The 24,523-nt window shown below is 51.6% G+C and overlaps 1 protein-coding gene across 1 annotated transcript in view; it reads left to right on the top strand.

Annotated features, from left to right (window-relative positions):
* Nucleotides 1–4,970: 4,970 nt before the first annotated feature.
* The window catches only part of Ap3b2 (adaptor related protein complex 3 subunit beta 2), a 30,252-nt gene continuing 10,699 nt past the window's right edge, over nt 4,971–24,523 (top strand). Inside the window, exons 1-13 of the mRNA XM_021633061.2 lie at nt 4,971–5,445; nt 13,035–13,110; nt 13,237–13,311; nt 13,621–13,716; nt 19,255–19,415; nt 19,722–19,788; nt 19,892–20,074; nt 20,162–20,445; nt 20,598–20,652; nt 20,956–21,027; nt 23,095–23,157; nt 23,475–23,607; nt 23,860–23,969. Of these exons, the coding sequence (XP_021488736.1) occupies nt 5,333–5,445; nt 13,035–13,110; nt 13,237–13,311; nt 13,621–13,716; nt 19,255–19,415; nt 19,722–19,788; nt 19,892–20,074; nt 20,162–20,445; nt 20,598–20,652; nt 20,956–21,027; nt 23,095–23,157; nt 23,475–23,607; nt 23,860–23,969 (1,488 nt within the window). The 5' untranslated portion in view covers nt 4,971–5,332. The remainder of the gene's footprint in view (nt 5,446–13,034; nt 13,111–13,236; nt 13,312–13,620; nt 13,717–19,254; nt 19,416–19,721; nt 19,789–19,891; nt 20,075–20,161; nt 20,446–20,597; nt 20,653–20,955; nt 21,028–23,094; nt 23,158–23,474; nt 23,608–23,859; nt 23,970–24,523) is intronic.

Below are 24,523 nucleotides of genomic sequence, written 5' to 3'. Positions count from 1 at the left end.
TACTCAGGAGGCTCAGGCAAGAAGATTGCTTAAGCCCAGAGTTGAGAGCAGCCTGAGCAACAAGTGAGACCCCATCTCACAACCAAAAGCAAATGTGAAGACACAAGCAGACTGCAAGTCAACAGGGAAAAGGAAAGTAAAAGAGTGGTTAAAAAAAAAAAAAGAAAAGAAAAGAAAAGAAAAAAAAAGGCAGGTGCAATTAGCAAACATAACGTTAGACAAAGTCTTCAACTCAACCATTAGCAGAGCTATCAGGGGACATTCATAATGATAAATATCAATTCGCCCAAAGATGTAACAATCATAAGATTTTCTACATACAGTAAGAGTCTCAAACTTCACAGAGCAAAATCTAACGAAACGAAAGGGAGACAATTCTGCAGCTCTACATAGCAGGAAGCCTTGCCATCCCTCTTAGCTGACAGAAAACTGTAGAAAAATAAAAGAATAAAGTATAGTCTGAGGTGATGTGACCAATATCGCCAACTGCCTTGACCTTATGCTTACAGAACACTACACCCGAACCTGCAAAAAATCAAACTGCAAAGGAGCCAAAGCATGTTCACTAGAGCAGACCATAAAGCAAACCTCGATAAAGTCATAGGGATTGAAAGCCAGCTCTTGTTCTCTGACCAAGGGAAGGTGGAGATAAAGCACCGAGTACCCCATTGAAGAGTTAGGAAATGGTGTTGAGAGAAGCAGGCCAAGTGACCACCATCAGATATCTGATGTTGCAAGATGGGAGGAGGGGAAGGAGGCACCATTTACCTACCTACCTGCCCTCAGGCTCTGGCTTCTTGCCTGCCCCTAGGGTCATAGCTGAAATACTGCTGCCTCAGTCAGATTGGCTCTGGCACTGATGCTCCGAAGCTGGCCCCAGGACTTCCTGGTTAGTCCCTTTATCTGCCAGATCCATGGCCAACTTGTCCTCTTTTCCTCAGAAGGGGAACACCTCACCAGGAGGGAAGTGGTCACTGCAAGGTAAGCTGCTTGCTCTGCGGGCTCAGATTCGGGTGGGATCGCCATGACTAAAACCTCTGGAAGGGGAAGGACTGTCAGAAAAGTTGGGCCTCCACTCTGACCTTGTCTTAGGTGTAGGTGCCTGGCTGGGAGCAGTGACACCAAAGCCAGTCACAGGAACACTCCTGCCACTGCTGTGTTTCTGACAGCTAGGGCAGAAGGAAGGACTCAGGCCTCCATGCCTGAATCCCCAACAGGGTGGGCAGTGCTGTTGGGCCTGAGTGTGGAAATGGGATACTTACCTCTCAGGCTCTGATGGTTCCAGGGTGTTGCTCTTTCCCCTTTTACCACATGAATGCTAAATACAAGGGCAGCTGCTTCTCTCACCAGAAGAAAGCAGGGGCCAATACTTCCTGGTGGGGGGGGCTGAAGGTGGGGATTCCACATGCCATGCGAAAGGTTCTAGCAATCAGAGATTTGAATACTGGTCTACAGTATTTTATACGTAACCTTAACAACCTCCTCAAGCCTCATTTTCCTCTTCTTCCAAATGAGAATTACAGTAGAACCTACGTGACATTATTAGGGCTAACTGGGGTCTTCACACAGCTTTTGGCAGTAAGTGTTATCATTATGGGTGGAACACCAGCAATGGACCTGGGTTCCTGTTTGAAGGGGCAAGGACCCAGCTGACAGTAGCCAGAGTGCTTCCCGGCCCATGCCCCACCCCCAGTGGGAAATTTGAGGGAGTGTCTGGCCTTTCCAGTTGGGTGATTCCTTTTGCTCTGTGAGGCAGGGGTCACAGGGAGGGCATCAGCCTTTGGGACCCATTGTTCTTCTCCTCTGACCTGAGAAAGATGTATTCTCCATTTGGTGCCCAAATGTGCATGCTCAGGCAAACGTGCAAGTACAGGAGCCAACCAGACCTTAGCTAAACAGAACCCTGCCCCCTGGCCTTATACTGATCACAAAGAGCTCTCAGAGCTTCCCAACGGTCAGGTGATGCCCAGCCCTTCAGCCTTGGGGTTCCCAGTTCCCAGATGAGGAAGTTGGAGGGGAGAGAGAGAGAGACTGACTCAACCTGTGATCAGCCAGCTAGGGCAGACTTATATACAGCACACAGATACTGAGCAGCCAGAGCAGGAGGACACAAGTGAAGTGGCAGATAGCAATGGTTGCTTCTTCTCTCCCTAGATGAGTTTCACATCCCAGGTAAATGGAGCAGAAGTCCTCGACTCTTCCTCAGGCCGTGGCAGTTGTCTCCACAGGGGCTAAGACGGTCCACCCTCTTCCATAGCTGTGACTTCAGTGTGACCCAGTGGGTTATGGGATGAGAGGGAAGCTGGAAGTCAGGTACCCCCTCCCTTTTTGGTGGGTGTTAGGGGGATGACCCCTGACCAAAGGACACCAAAGCTACCCAGAGCCCTGGGGTGGTGGTCACCTGTTGCTCTCATGTCCTTCGGCAGTGCCTCACTGGGTCCTACCTTCCCCCTCCTCGCCTTCTTCTCTCTCCCAAAACCAAAGCTTAGATATAACTCAGGCACTGAAGTCATCCTCTGTTCCCAGTAAGGACAAGAAACTAAACTGGATTTCTCAGTTCCTTATAGAAAAAAAAAAAATGGAGCAGTATTTAGCACATGGAACACAGGAGGGTCATGTGGTTGTAGATTATTGCGATTTGACGTACCTCAATCTCCTCCTGAAAATAAAGATACTCTACTGATCTTGAGGACTGTAGCAAGAAGCGAAAGATGCGCGTTTGCTGCTGAGGTTCTTGGCCTTGGGAGAGATCTGCCCTGGCCCAAATCTCACTGCAGTTTTTCTGTTTCCTCAGGTCCACCTCTCAACCCAGGTACCAGCTGACAGCCAGAGCCCAGGGTTGCTTGTAGGAATGGCAACATGGAAGGCTGACGAGGAAGGAGATCCGGAACAGGGGGAGAGGGCGTGAAAGGAGTGGCAGGATTTGGGGATAAGTGGATACGGTGGGTGGAGAGGAAGTCCAATTGCTGGACATTTATGGGGTCCTTAGTGGCTCGGGGCAGTGTACGCCCGGGATTTCCAGGCCTCTGGCGTCCCTTAAGGACAGGGAGTAAAACAGTGAAGAACTTCTGCCTAGGGCCGAACTCAAAGCGGGGTCTACCATTTGTGATGAGCGGAGTGCCCCAGCTGTGCCTGCGCACACACCCTGCATCCGCCAACGTTTCTTCTCTTAGACCCTGTTAGGGGCGTCCAGAACCCTTAAGTTCTTCTTCTCCGAGGCGGTCATGGGTCAGCACTTCCAGGAGGTGGAGTTAGAAAAAGGCGAGCCTCAGCCTGGGGACCTGTTCCTGTTCAAGTTGCAGTCCCCTAGGGCGCAGTGGTGCGGGGCCCACGTGGGTGTTTACTGCGGCCACGGAGAGATCATTCACTTCGAGGGTGAGTAAACAGAGATGTGGCCGCCTATCACCTGACTGTGCCGGAATGAAGGTGCAGGCCTCTGAAGACTGAGAGAGGCCTGGCAGCCAGGGGCTGGGGCCTCGGTTTGAGGAAAAGCTGAGGTGGACTAGGGAGTAGCACCTGGGCTAGCTCTGACTGCACCCGGCCTGCGGGCCTGCGGGCCTGCCATCCCCACAGGCAGGACCTCTGGAGACCCCGGACTACAAACGCTTCTGGGTTTCTGCGAAGGTGTGGTGTGCAAACAGGGGCACCGCGCTCTGCAGCGCTCCCGGAGGCTCTGGCGTGTGCTGCGCAGACGCGGTGGCGTCGACCTTCGAGTGCTGGAGCACCGCGTGCAGGAAGCTATGAATGGTGATCCTCCTCCCTACCACCCTACGAGCAGCAACTGCGTGCACTTTGCACTGAACCTGCTGGGCATGGACACAGTAAGCACCCCTCTTCTTCCAACACGTACCCCATCACAGCCCCTGAGTCTGCTAACAAAGGCACCTAACCAGCCTGCTCCAGAAAAATTCAGATTTTTCTGAAAAATTCCCCTGCCTACTGCACCCAGACCAGGTTCCTCTAAAACTTAAGGTCTCTCCTCTGGCAGCCCAAAACTCCCCAGAAATAGACAGGCATGCCTGTCTATTGAAGTTACACACCCTGAAAACCCTTTGAGCCCTCCGGAGGTAGGCCTCAGGCCCCAGTTCTTAGATCCTGGCCAGACACACTTACTGAACACAGCCAATCTCCAACCCAGGTGCTGGTCCAACCCCACCATTCTTCTTGCAGTAGAACTTTCTACTGACCCAGAGTCCACCTTTCTCGAACAGCCCACCAATTCTGATCTTGGAGACTTTTGGAATCCTGGTCTACAAATCAAGACTCAAATCAAGACTCCCTTGGGGACTCTTCCATTCTCCAAGCCTAGCCAGGAGTTCCCAGCCACTCAGTTACATGCCCCAAACTCTAGCCCGAGGTCCACAACTCACGCATCAGCCTAGTTCAGGGTTCTTTCTCTAATCCAGACCTACGACCTCCCTCCCTTCCTTCTCTCCGACTGTGCTTCCCTCCTTTGGGCCTTGAGGAGCCACAGAGTCCTGGAGGCCTGGAGATTTCATCAGACCCTAACTCACCCTGCTCCTTCTCCCTTCCGTCCTAGATGCCAATGGACATCAACCTAATTGAGGATTAAGGTGACCGTGGGCCCTCCCGAGTGGGCCAGAAGAGGCTTCAGAAAGGCTCATTAAAGTATTTTCCCAAATGAAATTATGATGTCAGAGGTTGTCTCTGCTCCACCTAGAGCTGCTCTGCTCCCAGAATGCCCTTAGTACTTGCTTCCTGGGTCAGTCTGCCCTTAAATTCCACTTCTTCAGGAAGCTGATAATGCTTCCCTTCTAGAAGGATGGCTGCCCTCAGAGGGATTTAGACTGTGTTTGAAAAAGGAGGCTGAAAGGCACTATCCCTAAATCTCCAAGGCCGGTGGTCCAACCCACGCCTGCCAGCATGGCCTTCTTTCCGCGTCCCCTAGGCATACCCTTCTCCCTCGCTGCGTGGGTGGGCGGGCCCCTGAAGGTCAGGTGATGGAGGAAGGGCGTGGCTGGAGGTCCGCACCCCTCCAGAGGCTGTACAGTCACCGGCTCAGCGGCCTCGTTCACTGTCGGACCGGTAGATGCTTGCAGTTGCTTTAAGCGTGGAGGCATGGGTCCCAGGAGTTCTGAATGATTTGGGCGGGGCAGGCGCTCCCTCTCCTTCCCCTGTCCGCTTACCCCAATCCCTGCACTCCGCGGGCGGTGCCGGTGCCTTTAAGAACCTCAGCGCGGGGCCCTGATTGCTGAATCCGCGCAGCCTCCGCTGCGCAGATTGCAGCTCTGCAGAGCGGGCGAGCCGGCGTGCGCCCCCTTCCTTGGCCCCAGCCCAGCCCGGCCGCAAAGCCACCCCGCAGCGCGCACCCATGTCGGCCGCTCCCGCCTACAGCGAAGACAAGGGCGGCTCGGCCGGCCCCGGCGAGCCCGAATATGGCCACGATCCGGCGAGCGGCGGTATCTTCTCCTCCGACTACAAGCGGTGAGCTAGCGTAGCGGCGGCCGCGTTGCGCCTGACGCCCAGGCACCATGGACAGCGCTCGGGAGGCTGCGGACCCGCCCTGCGCGCTCCTCTGGGTTCCGAAGCCGGGCCACTTGGCCTTGGGCAGCGGAGGGGCTACCCGAGGCTGGTGGGGGAGGGGCCATCCAGGAAGGCGGGGTTCTCAAGGAACAGCGGCGGGGTCTCTCGTCCTTTGCAGCCTTTTATTTGGGGGAAAAGGGTTGGCTCAAGGAGAAACCAAAACAAAACCCCCAAACCCAACACCGTGGGGGAGGGGTCTGAGTTGGTGAACTGTAGTTTGAGTTAGGTCCACTCTAGGAAACAGGCCCTGGGTGTAGACTGAGAAACTGGCTCCTCCTATAAATTCATTTCTCCATCTCCCACCTCCTTCTCACTCCTGCCCCCCCAACTCCCCCTAGGGCCCCACATTGCCTATGATTCAGCTCCACCTGATTTGGTTATGGTTCAGACCCTTACCTTTGACTCATTCATTTATTTGTTCATAGATTCAGCAGCACAAACATTTATTAAAGGCCTGCCGTGTAACACAGCCGTGAACAGGAGCCGACAGGTCGCTCTAACGGAGAGCAAGAATGAAACCGTGACAATTCAAGGGTCAGGAGGAGAGTGTGAAGCCATGTTCCGTTTTCTCACGTTAGGAATGGGTCTGGGGTTTCGGGGAAATGACCACACAATCCAAAGCACCAGGGATAAGCAAATTCCTAGTGGTAGCCCCATCGGATCTTTATTACTAACGACAGGATGGTCGCGTTCCTCACTGTGTTTGGTCTTGCTTTCCCCCCCCCCCCCCGAGTGCCGGGGTTATAGGTGTGGACAGGACCACTGGCTGCCTTTTACATGGGTGCTGGGATCTGAACTTCCGTCTCTTATGTGAACAGCAGCAAGCCCTTAAAAGCAGGGCAAAGATAAGCAAAGCATAACTTTTGGGGACAGGATACGGTTTTGAGCACAGGCTTGGGTTTAACCTGTCTGGAATTCCCAGCTCCTAGGGGGGGCAGGCCTCTGCTGGGCGGAGTAAGCCTGAGAGGTGCGGACTGTGCTGACCCCGTGTGACATTTAATAAAAACTCCCATTGGTAGACAAGATGGCGCCGCTGGGTGCAGTGGAGCATACTTTTCATCTCAGTGCCCAGGAGGCAGAGGCAAGCAGACTTCTTTGAGTTCGGGACCAGCCCGGTCGACATAGCAAGTGGCTACAGACAGACACTAAAGAAAGCAAGAATGTGGCTGCTATCACCAGATTTGTATGTGAGAGGAGTCTCGGGCTGTACCGAGAAGCTTGACAGTGACCTGGGTTGAGCAAGAGGCAAGGGAAGGAGATGTTAGAGTTGACTGGCAGGGCGTGGGGATGGTCTATGCCAAAGTTGCTTAAAACAGTGGGTCCCAACTGGGTCTGCTAACTGAATGTACCGTTCGCAAGAAGTTTGGTAACAGTAAAGGACTCCTGGACACGCAAGAAAACTGAAACTTAATTCAAAAATCAAACGCGTACTAGAATTCGGGTGTTTCTGACCCGCGCTGCATAGTTGTGATGCTGAACATATCACACCAAACACCGACACTGCCTGGCACGGGAAACCAGTCCTGGAGACTGGCATGCCACGAACTGCAGCACTCTCAACTGTGCCCGCAGAAGCTTCTGCTCCAGCGGAACCATAATGGTTTCATTCCAGAGACAGAGACTTGAGTACTGCCCTACCATCATGCCTCTGCATGCATCAAATTAGTATATCTTTGGATTGCAGTGTTACACTGACAAACCCATCCGTCTCATTTCTAGGCAAATTTGCTTTGGTCCTGGATGGTAAAATTGTATGTGTATTAAGTAACTGTTTCGTAATGTTTTAATTATTTTTAGATGCATGTGTGAATGCGAATGCGTGTAAAGTGTGCGTGTGTGATGTATGTACACATGTGTGAGAGGGCCGGCATGCCACAGGCTGCAGGAGGATATCCCCCGCTGTCATCCTGCCTTGTTCCTTTGTTGCAGGAACTCCCGCTGAACCTGGTGCTCGCCACACTCTTCTAGGCTAGCAGCCAGCCACACCCCAGAGATTCTGCTCCCTCCATGCCCCTCAGTGCTGGGTTCTGTGTGTGCCCAGGACCATGGGCTGCCCTTTACTTTGGTGCTGGAATATGAACTTGTCTTTTACGTAGGCACTCCTAATTGCTGAGTCATCTCCCCAGCCCCAAAGAATTGTTTTAAAATAAATTTCTTAATTTATTTCCTGTAAATGCTTGACACGTATGCCTCTTTTATATACCTGCACACATGAGATTGTGTTAAAAACAATTCTCAGGTACAGAGCGGTGCTAAGTGGAAAATGTTTAGAATGTCCCGACCTAGACCGGGGGAGTCAAAGTGGACTGAAGGGCTTCCTTTTCTATTGTTTGATGAGCTATCTGACAAAAGCAATTGTAGGGGAGGGTTTATTTTGAGGATATCCATCATGGTGGAGAAAGGTGACAGCAAAAGTTTGAGGCAGCTGGGCACAGGGCATCCTTGGTTATGAAGCCAAGAGGATGAGGCTTCATGTTCTCTTGTCTTTGCTTTATGTGTATGGGTGTTTTGCTCACACGCGTGTCTGTGCACCCTGTTGTACCTGTGCCTGTGCAGGCCAGAAGAGCTTGTCTGATCCCCTGGAACTAGTTATGGATAACTGTGAGCAGCCATGTGGGTCCTCTGGAAGAACAGCCAGCACTGTTAACGGCTAAGCCGTTTCCACAGCCCCCCCCCTTCCTTTTTATTCAGTCAGGGCACCCAGCTCATGGGATGCTGGCACCAACCCTTAGGGTGGGTCTTCCCAACTCTATTAGACCAACCTAAATATCCCTCACAACAAGCCTGCAGGTTTGTTTTTGTTTGTAATTCCGTACCCCGCAAACTGACAGTCAAGACTAACTACTGTGGAAGGACTGATCAAGAAGCTGGGCTGGAGTGAGTGGGGATGTGTGAGATTTCTAGGGAGGAGGGAGACACAGTTCTGAGAAAAGTTAGGGTTCAGTGGTGCCTATGAGATTTGGAGTGGGAAAAAAAATTCTTCCCAGACCCTCTCACCTGCCCAGAGACCGGGGTGGGCTCAGTTCCTGTCCCCAGCCATCTGTAACTCTTGAGCCTTTAGTTCTGAGAGTTGAGAAGGAAACTGGAGCCTCCCACCTGGCCAGTGTCTAGTTACCCAGTTCAGGGCGGGCCTTCTGGCGGCTGTGGGCAGTGACAAGCAGTCCCGCTGCTGGCTGGCTCAGTGCTCTCCTGGAGCTGGACCTGATGCCAGATGCAGCGATTCCTGCAGCTCCCAGGGACTGTGGTGAGGCCAGGGGCCAGAGGGGCTGATCCAGAGGAGGCTTCCAGTCCTGTGCTAGGCCCTGAAGGTGGGCCTCCACCCTGGTACCAGGCCCTGAAGCCTGAGGAGCTTCGATGGCTACAGGCCCCCGAGGAAGACACAACCCCAGAAACTTCCGTAGAAGGACCTTGCCCTGAGGTTGGCCAAGGCCAGACCCAGAGCCAGCCACTAAGGTACAGAGGGAACATCCCACTTCTACCCCAAGAAAGCCAAGAAGGTCAGCGGATGGGTGGTTGCTGCTTTTAGCTCAGCTCTTTCATGTTTCAGCTCAGGTAGGGAGCACTAGGTGCTTCTGGGTCCAGGCTTGAAGGGCTACAGGTAGAGGTCACAGGACACCTGAGGGCTGAGAGCATAGCCAAGGGATATAAGAAGCTTAACTCCCTGTAAACTGAGGAGAGGGAGATGGTGAAATATTCAGGGCTTGAGGTCCCACCTTGACCCAAGCCCTTTCTGGAGTGGGTCAGGATAAAATGTGGGGACAAAACCAAACCAAACCAACCAAAACCCACAGTCCTGGGTCTGCCAGTCTCTCTGGGTTGCAGACTGCAGCTGGTGGGTTGGGGGGAGCCCAGTGGCCACAGTGTAGGAGAGATGTGTCTGATCCCACAGTCATTTTTGACACACCTTGGGGGCTCTAGGCACCCTCTGGGAGAGTCTGCTAATCCAGAGCAGGTAAAGGGTCAGGTCAGAATGAGTACAAGGTAAAGGGATCTGACTGGGAGATGAATATTTCATGACCTCAGAGCATTGTTTTGTACCTCTCCCTTCCTCTGCCTCCCGGGAGCTTGAAGCCAGTGGGAGAAGTGGAACATAAGAGGGATGAGGCCCACCTCTCCTCCGGAGGGAAAGGGGACAAGGCCATCTCACCCCAAGAGGTCTGGTCTGGCTTATGGGCATTTGAAGATCAATTTTACCTGCTCTGTTTCAAACCCAGTGTCCCTCCCTTCCATCCAGAGCCTGAAAAGCATTTTGTGGGTGGGGCGCCCTGGTGTGTGCCTTTGACAGGGGCCTGAGACATTTTAGGCGTGGCAAAGACACCCAGGTGTGAGCAGCTTCTGACAAACACCCAGAGCCTGTCGTGTCCTCTGCAGGCCATTGCCCTACCCCACACCCACCAAGTTGGGCTCGCAGGCAGTCAGAGGTCATCTGTCTTGAAGTCCCCTGGCCATTCTGGTGAATGAGCCTGAAAGAGGACCAACTTTGTTAAGGCTGTGTGTGTATGAGGTATGGCTGTGGTGTGTGACTGGAAGGGACCTGAGTGGGGTGTGTATGGACGGTCTATGGACGGTGTTGGGGAGTGTGTGGAAAGGTGTCTGTGGCATATATGTACGTGTGGTGTGTCTGGGTTTTATGCATTGAGAGTGCTTCTGTGGAAATATGCTGTGGAAATTATGTGTGGTTCTGTGAGTCTGTGTTTCTCTGGGGTTTGTGGGTAGGGGTCTGCAGTTTCATGCATGTGATTATCTGTGTCTATGAGGGATGCATGTGGGATATGATTCTATCTCTGTGGTATATGGGTGGAAGCGTGTATGGTACATGTGAGAGGTACTTGTATGTGAAGTTAATCATGGAATGTATCATGGGGGGGTGATTACAGAAGCTCACACCTACACATTGGGAAAGCTGGGGCCCATCTCTGTCAGCTTCCAAGACTTTGGGTGTAATGTTATTAAAAACACCAATGTAATGTTATTATTAAAAAAGCATGAGGCTGGTCAACTGATATTCTCTGCAAGAGGTTTATTAGGAGGGTATGGAGGAAGGGGGGAGCAGGACATGGTGGGGAGAGAGAAAGGGAAAGGGGGGGTGCCGAGAGAGAGAGAGAGAGAGAGAGAGAGAGAGAGAGAGAGAGAGAAAGTGTAAGAGAGAAAGCAAGAGAGAGTAAGAGAGAGAGACCAGGTGTTGGGGTTGGCCCTTTAAGGGGCAAGGTAACCACCCCTTTCAGGTGTGGCCACCTGGCCGGTGACACATGATGACATCATAAGTTGCTGGGTAACCCAGGAGCAGGTTGTGTTTCAAAATACGGAACACTGGGTACTGCCAAAGCCCAGCCAAATAGTCTGTGCTCTGCCCACACCTCAGCTTGGTACCCCCAAGTAACTGATAACTGGGGCTGCGTTTGGGAGTGCTGGACCTAGATTCACCCCAGATGTGGAAGGAGTTACAGACCAAAGAAACAGTTCTACCTAAGTTCAGCCCAGCGAACCAGGGAATTCCAGGAGCTTGGGCGACTCAGAGGCAGCTGGCTGCATCACAGAAAAGCCCACCCCTGTGTGGGTGACAGCTCACAAAAGCGGCATGGCCAGAGCTCCCTGCATGCTTTGGTTAGGCCTGTGGAAGCTGCTCCTCTCTCTGAGGTGGTTACTGCTGTGTATTTTGGAGGAGGAACCTGTGTACTTTGGGGAGTCTTGCTTTATTTCCTGATCTTGAAAGTTTCATTTACTTCCTCATTTTTTTTTCCCCATACAGGGTTTCTCTGTGTGGCCTTGGTTGTCCTGGACTCTCTTTGTAGACCAGGCTGGCCTTGAACTCACGGAGAGGTGTCTGCCTCTCCCTCTGCTGGGATTACAGGTGTGAGTCACCTTGCTGGGCTTACTTCCTGAGTTTTAAGGAACTTACCTTCAGGAAGGACCATTTCTTAAGAAATAGCTACTATAGTCTGGGCTCTCTGAGTTTTTTGTGGTTTGGTTTGGTTTTTGAGACAGGGGGTCTCACTTTGTAGCTGTGGCTGGCCTGAAACTCATAGAGATCCACTTACCTCTGCCTCCTGAGTGACGATTCAAGGTGTGCACCAGCATGCCGGCTGTCTTAGTTTTCTATGGTTGGTGTAACAAAGAATCACAAGCAGGGTTACTTTTTTGGAAAGGTCTCCTGATCCTCCCATCCCCCATTTCTGGGCACCGGGGTGTGCCAGCATGCCTGAGTAATGTGGGGATCAAACCCAAGGGCTTTGAGCAGCTAAGCAAGCACTCTGACAGCCAAGCCTCATCTGCAGACCCCAGAATAGAAACTTCCTGTCTCACTGCTCAGAAGACCAAAAGTTAGAAATCAAGGCGTTTCCAAGGTCGAGCGCCCTGAGAAACCCAGAGGGGAACCCTTCCTAAACCCCAGAGGCTTGCTGGCAGTCATTGAGTCATTGATGGTTCTCAGCTTGCAGATGAAAATCTTCAGTCCTGTGTCTTTTCAGTGTTCTCTATGTGACTCTGTCTCTTTGAGGATCTGGGTGGTATGGCACATGCTAGTGATCTTAGCACTCCAGCAGCTCAGACCGGAGAATCATCAAGCTGAGGGAAAAGTCCATCTTGGGCTATATGGCAAGATCTGAGTTAGGCTGCTCTAGCAAACAAACAAAGAGAATCACCCAACTATGGTACGGCTTCCTTCCGCTAACTTAATGGTGGTTCGACCTGTGAGTCTTGACTTTATGGTGCTGTGAAAGTGGTGTGCATTCCATGGAAAGTGCTTTGAGTGTTGTCCTTTCCCAGGCTAGCAATGCGCAGGGTGATAGTGTGAGGCTGTGACCATCTATCAGCTAATACAAGACTCCTGGGCACATATTTGGTAGTTGAAGTGTAGCAAATGTATTTTCATCTTGATATGTTCATTTTACACTGGGTTTATGGAGATGTAATGTCATTATATCAAGAAACATCTGCAACTCCATCTTTATATATGTATGGGATACAGATGTGTGAGAGAGTGTGTGTGTGTGTGTGTGTGTGAGAGAGAGTCTCTCACTGGGACCTGGAGCTCACACATTAGCTTAGGCTGACTGGTCAGTGAGCCCCAGGGATCTTCCTGTCTTCATCTCGCCCATGCTGGGATTACAAGCACTTTCCACTTCGCTGAGCTTTGTGTAGGTGCTGGAGCTTGAACTCAGGCACCTATGCTTCTGGGGCACACACTTTGCCAACTGTGCCATCTCCCCAAGCTCACATCCTTGACATTTCAGAAACTTCCGAGGCACCAGGGGGCGAGGATTTCAACATCCTTTCTTTTGGCTGGGTATACAATCCAACCCATAATGGTGGCTGGCCCACATGTTTCTCCTGAAACCCTAATCTGTACCTTACCCATTTCCACTCCCTCCCCCCACAGCCCTCTGGCTCTGACTTCCTCTCTAGACCAGACTTGGCCTGAGTCCCGCCTGGACCTGGGTGATCCATGCCCCTCCCCCATTCCTCATCTGACCTTCTGTACCTCCCACCAGGCATGATGACCTGAAAGAGATGCTGGACACCAACAAGGATTCCCTCAAGCTGGAGGCCATGAAGAGGATTGTGGCGGTAAGAGGGGCTTCCCGTGCGTGACAGGGCTGAGTGTCCACAGTGACCCTGGGTATGGGCCCAGCTTTGCCTTAATCAGTGCTCTTCCTCCTCCCACTTCTTTCCCTATTTGACCCCAATACCCAGATGATCGCCCGGGGGAAGAACGCCTCTGACCTGTTCCCTGCCGTGGTGAAGAATGTGGCCTGTAAGAACATAGAGGTGGGCATCGCTTGGTAACAATCTCCAACCCCAGCCCGGGACTGAACTCAAGCTGGTCCCAGGGCAAGGAAGGACACCGTTCTACCCTTGGGGACTTGCCCTGTGCAAACTGTCCCTGATCCAGAAGACACTGTCCTTACGTCCCTGAACTGGACTGAGTCAGGGCAAAGGACTGGAAACACACTCAAGGCTCCTGTCCCCTATGGGAAGAACTTGACCCCATAAACCACAGCTGCATGGGGGTGGTGATGGCATCCCAGGATGCCTCTCCCTGCTAGGGAACCTTCCAAGACCCCTGCTCTCCCCTAGGTAAAGAAGCTTGTCTACGTGTACCTGGTCCGATATGCTGAGGAGCAGCAAGACCTAGCCCTGCTGTCCATCTCTACCTTCCAACGAGGCCTAAAGGTCAGAGGTCTGCATGGGGCCTGGGCCTCATGGGAACTGTGTGGGGAAGTGGGTCCAGGCAGAAGCCATGAATACTACAGGCTCTGGAGACCTCTTCCTATCTGCAGAAGTTGGGAAGGTGGGAAGGTCAGATTCAGAAGAGAGTAGAGGACCAGCGAGGCCTCAGCAGGTAGAACCCAGGCTCAGGAAGAACTTGAGAGGCAGGGGAGTGGAGGCGCACGCCTTTACTCCCAGCTCTCAGAGGGCAGAATCGCTTTGAGTTTGAGGCCAGCCTGGTCTACAAAGTAAGTTCCAGTACAGCCAGGACTACACAGAGCAACCCTGTTTCGAAAGAAAGAAGGAAGGGAGGGAGGGAGGGAGGAAGGAAGGAGAGAGAAAGAAGAGAAAGAGAAAAAGAAAAAGAAAGGAACGAAAGAAAGAGAGAGAGAATGAAAGAAAAGAAATTGAGAAAGTGGGTGTCCGGAGCCCAAATCATTCCACCTGAGATACCGGTAATAAAGCTCTGTCTTGTTCCAGTTTCTCTGGCTACAGTTGGGTAATAGACTGGATAATTGGTAAAGAATAAGTTTATTCTTCTCACAGTCCTGGAAGCTGGATGGTCCAAGGCCAGGAGGAGGCCACATCTGGTGAGGGCTTTTTTGTTCTCCAGAGTCCCAAGGTGGCACATGGTATCACATGGTGAGAGGGACACATACAAGAGACAGAGACACTCTCCAGCCATTAATCCATCCATCCAGAGCCCTCCTGACTCAGTCACTTCTTAAAGGCCCCACATAGTCAAAGCTGATCTTAATATCTCAGGATAGGGATTACATCTCAAGTTAGGTTCTAGGGAAGACTTTTTTTTTTTTTCTTTTGTAACAGCAGGCTGCCTGTGGTACCGATCATTTAAGACCCACAGAGTGGAAACTCTCAGTCCTCACGTCTGCTGATAAAAAGATATGACCCGTGACCCATTGTAGGCACATGTCAGTCCCTTGGGAAGAATTCTGATGATAGGCGGTCTTTCACCCTGGGCAGTAGAGCCTTGGTTGTCACAGACCCTCCTGGTCCTGGTGCCTCTAGAGATCAGTGACTTGAAGAACTGTTTTGACACCTGCTAGGGAGGTTTTGCTGAGAACCAGTTTCTCATGCAGCAGTTTGTTCTCCCCTGGGAGGCTGGCTGCTAAGGTCACTGCAGAAGACAACACCTGTCACAACCGACTCTAGGAATCCCGTTCTCTATACCTTCTGTACGGCTGGTGGCTCCAGAATAGGAAAGAATTGGTCTTCCTTCTTTTTTAGCACAGGAGGTCACTGTCATGTCTTAGATGCAGAGTATTAAAAAAACAAGCACCCTTTAAGTTCCCAGATCACATCTATTCCTGCAAAATGAAATCTGAGCCAGACAGACATTGAAATCACCTAAATGGAGGGACAGTGGGAAGATACACGTCCTTTAGAAGACTGAAAGCCCCTCACTATTTAAGCTGTGACTATTTCCCCCTCTGTTTTGTTTTGTTCGCTTCCTTCAGTATAGGGGCCTAGAGTTGCACTCATGCCTAAGTCTCCACTGGGTGCTGTGCCGGTTAGTGTAGATTCCTCTCTCCCTCCATTGTACACTTTCTTTTTAAAGCTCCAACTGTGACTTCTAATGGCCTTTCTTCCTACAGTTCAGATTTCTTGGAGAGGGGCTCTAGAGGTACAATTCATCCTTTCCTAGCCCCGCAGTTCTGTCTGTAGGTTGCTGAGAACTGACTGCTGTTCTCCGGGTCTCAGCTCCGCTTTAATCCACTGGCTAGTGGCAGGGCTGGGCGGTCCGTTCTCAGGCGAGCGTAGGAAGCATGGTTACTTTTCTATATATTAATTAGTAAATAGTGTGAGTGTCTTTATGTCATACAAACACTAGACTGGCCTTACGAGTCAAACCCGTGGGCTCCATTTCAGATGGGTAGGCAGTCTTTTGTTGGGAATCAAGGTTAAATTATTTTATAAAGGCTAGCCTGGAATTTTAATGCAGGTTTTGCATTTTCCTGTAGTTTCTACAATCTTCTCCTTCTCCTTGCCCTTGGGGGTGGGGAAACCTGAGCTCATCTGCACCCCTAAAAAAGAAAGAAAAAGAAAAATCCAAACAACTTCTAGAAAGTTGTCAGCAAACTGTAAAATGTTCAAATAGTAGTTAAAGAAATGGATACAGTTATATCCCAATAAATCTTTATTCTAAAAACAAGAGGCAGCTAATAGATCTCTCCTAAGGTCAGTGGCCTAGCAGGCTTTGTTGTTCTTTGTTGTTGAGTATCTCTGACACATGTCCAGTGATAGGGACCACACTCCTTCCTAAAGCCAGAAGGGACACCCCTTGCCCTATCTTAAGGCACGCAGCCCTCCTGTTTGCTTCTTAATCATTACATTATTTGAAACCTCTGTACTATAATTTAAAAAAAAATTGTTTTACGTATAGGCAAGGCCCTGGGTTCAGTCACCAGAACCACAAGTGAAGATTCCATGCCCACTGAAGGCCTGGTGAATAACATGCTGTGCCCAGCACAAGCACCACTGACCACACAGCCCAAGCGTCCTGTCTGCCTCCCCTACTTTTCATATGAGTATGTTTATCCTGTGTGAAAACTGCATTTCTTTATTTGCTTTTCGTGTGCGAGGCACGTGTGGAGGTGAGGAGATCTCCTGCCACGTGGATCCCAGCGACCAAACCCAGGAGAATCAGGTCTGGTGGCGAGTGCTTCAACCCTCCGGCCATCTCACTGGCCCACGTTTTTTCTCTTGCTGACGGGTTGTGCATTCCTAAACAATGTAATAGTGTTTTGTAAATGGGAGTCTTTTTTGATTACTGGTTTGGGGGCCTGCTTCGACCGTTGTCGTGCCCAGGTCCTCTTTTTATCGGCTAACCTACAGCCGTGTTTGTTTTTCTGCTTATGGCGCTTCTCTTTCAACCTGCAGTTGGCAAACGGATAACCTAGACTTCTTCCACCCTTCTGACTCTGAGTCTTCCCAGGTTATCAATGTTTTGTTAATGATGATCTCCTGCGAAACACTATGGTTTGTTGTTGTTGTTTGAGACAGGCTTTCTCTGTGTAGCCTTGGCTGTCCTGGACTCTTTGTAGACCAGACTGGCCTCGAACTCACAGAGATCTGCCTGCCTCTGCCTCCCCCAGTGCTGGGATTACAGGTGTGTGCTATCGTGTCCGGCTGAAACACTGTTTTATTTAATTAGTTTCACAGCATCACTAATCCAGGATCCGCCACAGTACTGAAGATCAAACCCAGGCCTTCTAACTTGTTAGACAAGCATATTGCTACTGTGCTTCATCCTCAGCCTCCCTCCTGCCCAACGCCCCCCCCTCCACTTTTCTTTTGGTATTTTGAGACAGGACTGGCGTGGAACTTGCTTTGTAGTACAGGCTAGCTTGTAACTCCTAGTTCTCCTTCAGTCTCCTGAGTGCTGAGGCTAAAGATGTGCAGAATCCCATCTAGCTCATCCTCAGTCCTTTTTACTTTTATTTGGGAACAGTGCTTTGCTAAGTTGTGGCTTCAAACATTCAGTCCTGCCTCTGCTTCTGTGGTAACGGGACTGCATGTGTGCATGGCCACACCCAGTACAAGGCTCCGGATATTAATTTTGTCCCTCAGTTGGTGTCTTCCTCTAAGGTACGGAAAGGTTATTTGGACCAGGGCATTGGCTTGGAGTGTGTGGCATATAGTCTTTCCAGGTTGTCAATATTTTGTTGATAAATTACATTGTGGACCCACAGAACTGTATAGTCAAGCAGTATTTTTTCTGTCTTGCTTTGGAAGACCCTAAAACCAAGGGGGGGGGGAATTTAACACCCTTCATGTGTAAAGAGCTATGATGATAGAGATAAAATAGGCCCAAATTCTGCTCCTAAAATATTTACACACTCTACATCAGGAGTGGCAATGCAGGAAGTGTTATGAAAGACTCCCAGGAGGCCTTGCTGAAACCGAGAGCCCAGTGCTAAGGTCTACCAGCCTAATTACCTCTCCCCAAAGGAAAACAGATGGGTGTGTTTTTTTGTCCCTATGATCGTTTCGAAAAGAAAAAGAAATGTTAAAATAAAGGAAGCCAGGTTTTAATGGTTGACATGATACAATTTGTCTAAGAAAATACAGGATCCTGCTTTTCAAATAAATGCTTTTAAACTACACCATTAAATATCAATTCCAGAAATTTGCCAGGGATTACCATCATTTTCACACCTGGTTTTGTGTAGCTCCTTCTCCACCTGAGAAATCAGGGTAACATGTGTCTTCCCATAGTGCTTTAGCAATCTGGTTGTCTACCATTCTGCAGCTGTTTGCGGCTGTTTGCAGCTGTTTGCGGCTGTTTGCAGCAGTGGTTCTCACCCTTCCTAACGCTGGGACCCTTTAATACAGCCCCTCACCTTGTGCTAACACCCCCCAGCCATAAAACTATCCTATTTTCGTGGCTACTTCATAACTGTAATTTTCTACTGTTATGCTTGTAAATATCTGATATGCAGGATATCTGATATGTGACCCTTATGAAAGGGTCTTTGGACCCCGAAGGGGCCGTGACCCACATATTGAGAACTGTTTGTTTGCAGCCACTGTGGGAAGCTAGTGCTAAGATCTAAGATCATAGCAGGGATGTGCATGCTGTTATTAGGCATGTGTGGGATGCCATCTTAACAGAAGAGGCCTACATGTGGGTTTTAAATACCAGGGAAGGGCTACTTTTGATAGGGTACCGGGGCAGAGGTTGGCAAGGTAAACTCTGGCAGGCACGACAGGCCTAGAGAGACGCTGATTCCTGAGAGAGTCTTTGAGAGGCTTTGGAAGTTCTGAAGTTTTCTACCCTTTCAGAAAGGCAGAAAGCTGCTTCTTGACACACTTGTTTGTTTGTTGGGTTTGGGCAGTCCGAGTTGGTGGTCTCAACTGTGGTTCAATAAAACTTTCCCTGGTGGGACAGACACACACACACACTCACTCACTCCAGATAGGGAGCCCATGACGGACCAAAGCATGGACACCACCCAAGTCCACCTGGGTGAACCAGTGAGTTTTGTTGGGGTTACAAGGAGCAGAAACGACTCAGAGACGGCCACATTACCAAGGCCCACGTTAGCCAGCACGGGAACCTGGAGCACACTGCCCAGCTTAGAGGCTGGTCTAACCCTCTTCCAGGCAGCTGACTGGCTGCTGCTCCCTCCTCTCCCCCCACTCCGGGCAGCCGGTCTGGTCTCAAGAGTCTTGGCAACTCAGCCAAGTCTGAGAGGGACTCTCCGATTGTATTGTTTACTCTGGTAGGGAGGGGCCTAGAGAATGCAGCCAGTTTCAGGGTCTCCTCGAAGCTCTGGGGCTTCCCTGCAGGATGGAGTATTTCAGTCTCAGAGGGCACTGTTACAGAATACCAAGGTGCCAGACACAAGCTAAGCCCTGTCAGGAAGCAGGGAAACAAGAGGTGGCAGGAGGCAGTGACAATGATTCCCAAAAGGGTGTGGTCTTCTCACTGGGGAATCTAACGCCGTCTCTGGTCTTTGTCTCCACTTCTGCCTGTAGGATCCCAACCAGCTGATCCGTGCCAGTGCTCTCCGTGTTCTCTCTAGCATCCGTGTGCCCATCATAGTGCCCATCATGATGCTAGCCATCAAGGAAGCTGCCTCGGACATGTCGCCCTATGTTCGGAAAACAGCTGCTCATGCCATCCCCAAACTCTACAGGTGTGCCCTAGCTTTGTCCTTTGTCTTCCAGGAGCCTGGTAGTTAAGTTCCACGCCCACCCTTGACTTAACCACGGTCTTGCAGGCTGCTACCCGGAATAAGACAGTTTAGGGATCTGACAAATACTGGCCCAAGGTGGGGGCTCACATCTTTTGATGAGCGCGCGCGCTCGTGTGTGTGTGTGTGTGTGTGTGTGTGTGTGTGTGTGTGTGGCGCGCGCGCGCACAGGAGGTGAGCCCGGCTAGGGCAGCTGCCCTGGAGCCTGGGGACAGAAAGAAACATTCCCAGCAATTGTTTCTCCCTCAGTTTGGACTCTGATCAGAAGGACCAGCTGATAGAAGTCATTGAGAAGCTTCTGGCAGACAAGACCACGGTGGGTGCAGGATGGGAAGACAGGATAAATGGTGGGAAGGAAAGTGTCAGTCGCTGGTCCTCTCGGCCCTTCCCATTCACACCCTCTTGCCTTGCTCCACCAGCTGGTGGCGGGTAGCGTGGTGATGGCCTTTGAGGAGGTCTGTCCGGAGCGGATCGACTTGATTCACAAAAACTACCGGAAGCTCTGCAACCTGCTTATTGACGTGGAGGAGTGGGGCCAGGTGGTGATCATCAGCATGCTCACGCGCTATGCGCGCACACAGTTCCTGAGCCCCACGCAGAACGTGAGAGCGAGGACCCAGTCAGGCGGAGGGGCGGGGGGAGGAGTCACCCAGGAAAAGCGCCCACAGACCCGGTCGTGTCCTCCCCAGGAGTCCTTGCTGGAGGAGAACCCCGAGAAGGCCTTCTACGGCTCGGAAGAAGACGAGGCCAAAGGCGCTGGATCGGAGGAGGCGGCCGCCGCGACGCTGCCCGCTCGGAAGCCCTATGTGATGGACCCGGATCACCGGCTGCTGCTGCGCAACACCAAGCCGCTGCTGCAGAGCCGCAGCGCCGCGGTGGTCATGGCGGTGGCGCAGCTTTACTTCCACCTGGCGCCCAAGGCGGAGGTGGGCGTCATCGCCAAGGCGCTGGTGCGCCTGCTGCGCAGCCACAGGTGCGGGAAGCCCCGCCCCCCGCCGTCCCATCCCACTCTCCTCCCACCGCTTCCTTCCTCCTCCCAACTCTTGGGCCAACCTGTGTTCCCTGACCCACCGCCCCTGGCCCCAACCGAGGGGTTCCGAAACCTCTGACCCATCCTCTCCACAGTGAGGTGCAGTACGTGGTGCTCCAGAACGTGGCCACCATGTCCATCAAGCGCCGGGTGAGCATGGGGTCAAGGCTTTCTCTGACTCCTGTGGGCTCTGCGGACAGAAACTGGGGGAGCGAGGGTGGGAGGAACAGGATCGGATTGCAGGGAAAGACCGGGAGTTACCCTGTGTGCAAGACCCCAAACGCAAACCAGGAGTGGAGGGGGGATGCTTAATGAGAAAGGAGAAGTTGGAGCTTAGGTGGGGAACTTGGAGCATGAGTGACAGTGGGGAGCCTGAAGGGTCTCGGTGCCTGCGCGGGGAGAGGCAGGTCTGGGGCTGTGGTGGTGACCCCTGGGAATGCTCTCTCTTGCCAGGGTATGTTTGAACCCTACCTGAAGAGCTTCTACATTAGGTCCACCGATCCCACCCAGATCAAGATCCTGAAGGTGAGTGCAGGACAGCGCGTGTGGCCGCTGACCCCCAACCTCCGGGCTGGGTTGACCAGTACGGAACACATGGGTCACTGCCTCCTTTTGGAGGTGACTGTCCAGGTGGAGGGGTGCTGCCTCTGACAAAGTGTTTCCTGGGGAGATGCAGCTCGTATTTACTAACGTCAGATAGGGAGCCCACAACAGGCCAAAGCCCAGCTCGGTGAGCCAGTGAGTTGTATGGGGGTTACTTACAGGAACAGAAGTGACTCAAAGACAGCTGCGTCACCAAGGGCTGCCCCAGCATGGGGAGCAGCTCACAAAAGCTGGGAACCGGGTGCACACTGCGCAGCCTGCATGGAGCTCAGCAGGTTGCAGAGTGTCCTTCCCAGGTCACTGGTCTTAAACCTCTTCTGGGCAGCTGGTCTGATCTCAGAGTTTCTGCAGCTCGCCTGGGAGTGCACTTTGCAGCTCGGATCCTCTGAGTCTCGGCAGCTCAGCCTCTCATTCTTAGAGAGCGGCTCAGCTTGTATTGTTTACTCTGGCAGGGAGGGGCCTAGTGAATCTGCTGAGTTTCAGGGACTCCTTGAAGCTGTTGGGAGTTGTTTACCTTCCTGCTCAAGGAGCTTCCTGCGGGATGGGATGTTTCAGTTTTGGGGGAAACTGTTACACAACAGTATGCACCAGATACTTCCCAGAATAACTTAATTTTCAAGATCACCCCCGAAAGTGTGTGGCTTCTGTGTTATATCTTAAAATTGTAGACTCCAGGAAGGGATGCCACTAGTGTGAAGTCATCAAAGTCTGCTGCTTGAAGGGTCATGCTTGTGTTCCCCACTCAGTCCTCAGTCTCTCGGGAACCTGCCCCTTCAGACTTTTCTGGCACACATACACCAAGAGAAAAGATGTTGAGAACCTGTGCTTCCATCCCATTCCTGTTCTGTTGCTTTATTATTGAGTGATGCCATTAAGCAGTGGCTAAGTTTACTCACTTGTTGGCACATCTGCTGTTACCTCTGTTAACTAGATCTCGGGACTCGGGGTCTTGGGAGAGTGCTTGCCTAGCATTCACAAGGCCCTGGGTTTGCTTCCCAGCACCCCATAAAGAGGGTGAGGTAGCACATGCCTGTAATCCTGGCACTCAGGTGATGGAAACAGGAGGGTTAGGAGTTCAAACTCATTCTTGGCCACATACCTCGTTCAAGGCCACCAACCGTAGCTGTTGGAGACACTGTCTCAAAACAAAACAACAGCAAACAGGTATAGATCTAGGGGTTCAAGGTGAAGCAAATGAATCAGAAACCCTGCTTTTATTTATTTATTTTTGAGCTTATAGTCTTGCTGGGGGGTAGAAAGGGACATTAAGTAGCTAATCACAAGATAAATGTGTCACAAGAGAAGAGTGCAGAGAAATAAAAATAGGGGCACGGGGCTACAGAGATGTCCCAACTGTCAAGGGTAGAGGGGGCCCCGGGCCGCTTTATTTTTCCCTGCTGGTTAGGGTCATGGAGTTCTTTTAGGGCTGTATACCACTCTTCAACTGCAGAGGCAGCCAGCAGGCTCCTCCAGGCCACTGTGCCCCAAAGCATTTCTCCCCATCTGTCTGCTCCAAACTGCCACACCATCTCTGGTCTCTCCTAATTACTCCACACCACACACCAACACCAAATGCCGCACAGAATGCCCCACCTCTTTCTGGGCTCTCATATTTACACTCTCAGAGCCCTGGACCACTCCCCTCTCTGTGCCACTAGGGGACGCTAGCAAAGATCACAGCTCGCAGGTATGGACAAACTAAAACCCACACTTGGGATTAAAACAAAAGCGTATTTACGTAACATACAAAGAAACTAAAATACCCATTACACTTTACCTATACTATACATTGTCAGGGACTTTGTTGAGGAGGCAAATCAAACCTCCTGTGGTTTGAAGGTTCATATCTACCATTGCTACACAGCTCTTAGGCTCACGAAGAACCAACCTCAGTATTGCTTCCTAGCCTGCAAAGTCTGTTTACAATAAAATCCCAGGAAACCTGCCGGCCGCACCGGCCCCTTTCTGCCTCTCGATCTCTCCCTGCAGCTGGAAGTGCTGACCAACCTGGCCAATGAGACCAACATCCCCACTGTTCTACGGGAATTCCAGGTACAGGCTGTGGGCTGACCTTCAGCTGGCAGGCCCCAGGAGAGGTGCCCTGTAGATCGCTGTGCTCAGGGAGAATCGCCCTGATGGGTGGTGTCTTCTGCAAGAGCCCAGAGCTGGAGAAGAGTTACCTTAGGCCCCCCTTCCGTGCCTTCTGTTGGCTTTGGGCTGAGAAATCCCTGGATGTGGTTTGGAGATGTCCCCGTTCCCCCCGCAAGACGTAATCTCTGGCATGAGTAGTTACAGAATGAGGAGGTCACCCTTAAGCCCTTCACTGTGGGGTCACTTACTGGAAGTGTCTGTGTCACGATGTCCCACAGACTTACATCCGCAGCATGGACAAAGACTTCGTGGCGGCCACGATCCAGGCGATTGGACGATGTGCAACGAACATAGGCCGAGTCCGTGACACCTGCCTCAATGGCTTGGTGCAGCTCCTGTCCAACCGTGATGGTCAGTGTTTGCCTGGGGAAGTGTCCAGCCTTGATGGTGCCTGTGTGCCTGTGTGTCTGACCCCGCTGGCCAGTGGGTGACCCATGGTGTGTCTAGGTACAGTGTATATCTGTATCCGCTTGAGTTAGTGCCCAGGTATTGCCGTAACTGGGGAGCTGCTTGAGAAAAGCAGGGGAGGAAGGAGGGTCCAGGGCATTGCCGATGCGGCCACCTGAGCATTCTGGGGCTTGTGTCCTCACCCCCATTCCCTAGAGCTTGTGGTGGCAGAGTCGGTGGTGGTCATTAAGAAGCTGCTTCAGATGCAGCCAGCACAGCACGGCGAAATCATCAAACACTTGGCAAAGCTCACGGACAACATCCAGGTGAGGGGGCAACGCCGTGTTTCCCAGCCCACCCAAACATTATCCCCAGGATTTCTTTGTTTTTGTTTGTTTATTTGTTTGAAGACAGGTTTGTGTGTGTGTGTGTGTGTGTGTGTGTGTGTGTGTGCATGTGTGCATGTATGTAGCACTGGCTGTCCTGGAACTCTGTAGACTAGGCTGGCCTTGAACTCACAGAGATCCTCTTGCCTCTGCCTCCCAAGTGCTGGGATTAAAGGCATGTGTCACCAGCTCCCAGCCCCATAATTTTGTTTTAAAGACTTCATTTACCTTAAATTCTGTGAGTGTGGGGCCGAGTGTGGGCATGTGCCCGTGAATGTGAGCGCCTGCAGAGGCCAGTGGCTTCAGATCTCCTGGTGCTGGAGTTGCAGTGACTGTACGCCACCCAGTGTGGGTGCTGGGAACTGAAGTTGGGCCCTCTGCAAGATCAGCAAGGGCTCTTGATTTCTGAGCCATCTTTCTAGCCGTCCCCATGACGGCAGGAACTTGTAACTAAGTGCTTTAGCTTCAGCCAGCAACTTCCAATTTGTTGCTGG

This window comes from Meriones unguiculatus, chromosome 14, assembly GCF_030254825.1.
Source record: "Meriones unguiculatus strain TT.TT164.6M chromosome 14, Bangor_MerUng_6.1, whole genome shotgun sequence".
NCBI classification, from domain to species: domain Eukaryota; kingdom Metazoa; phylum Chordata; class Mammalia; order Rodentia; family Muridae; genus Meriones; species Meriones unguiculatus.
Note: the sequence above shows the minus strand (reverse complement) of the source record. Positions and strands in the feature narration are given on the sequence as shown.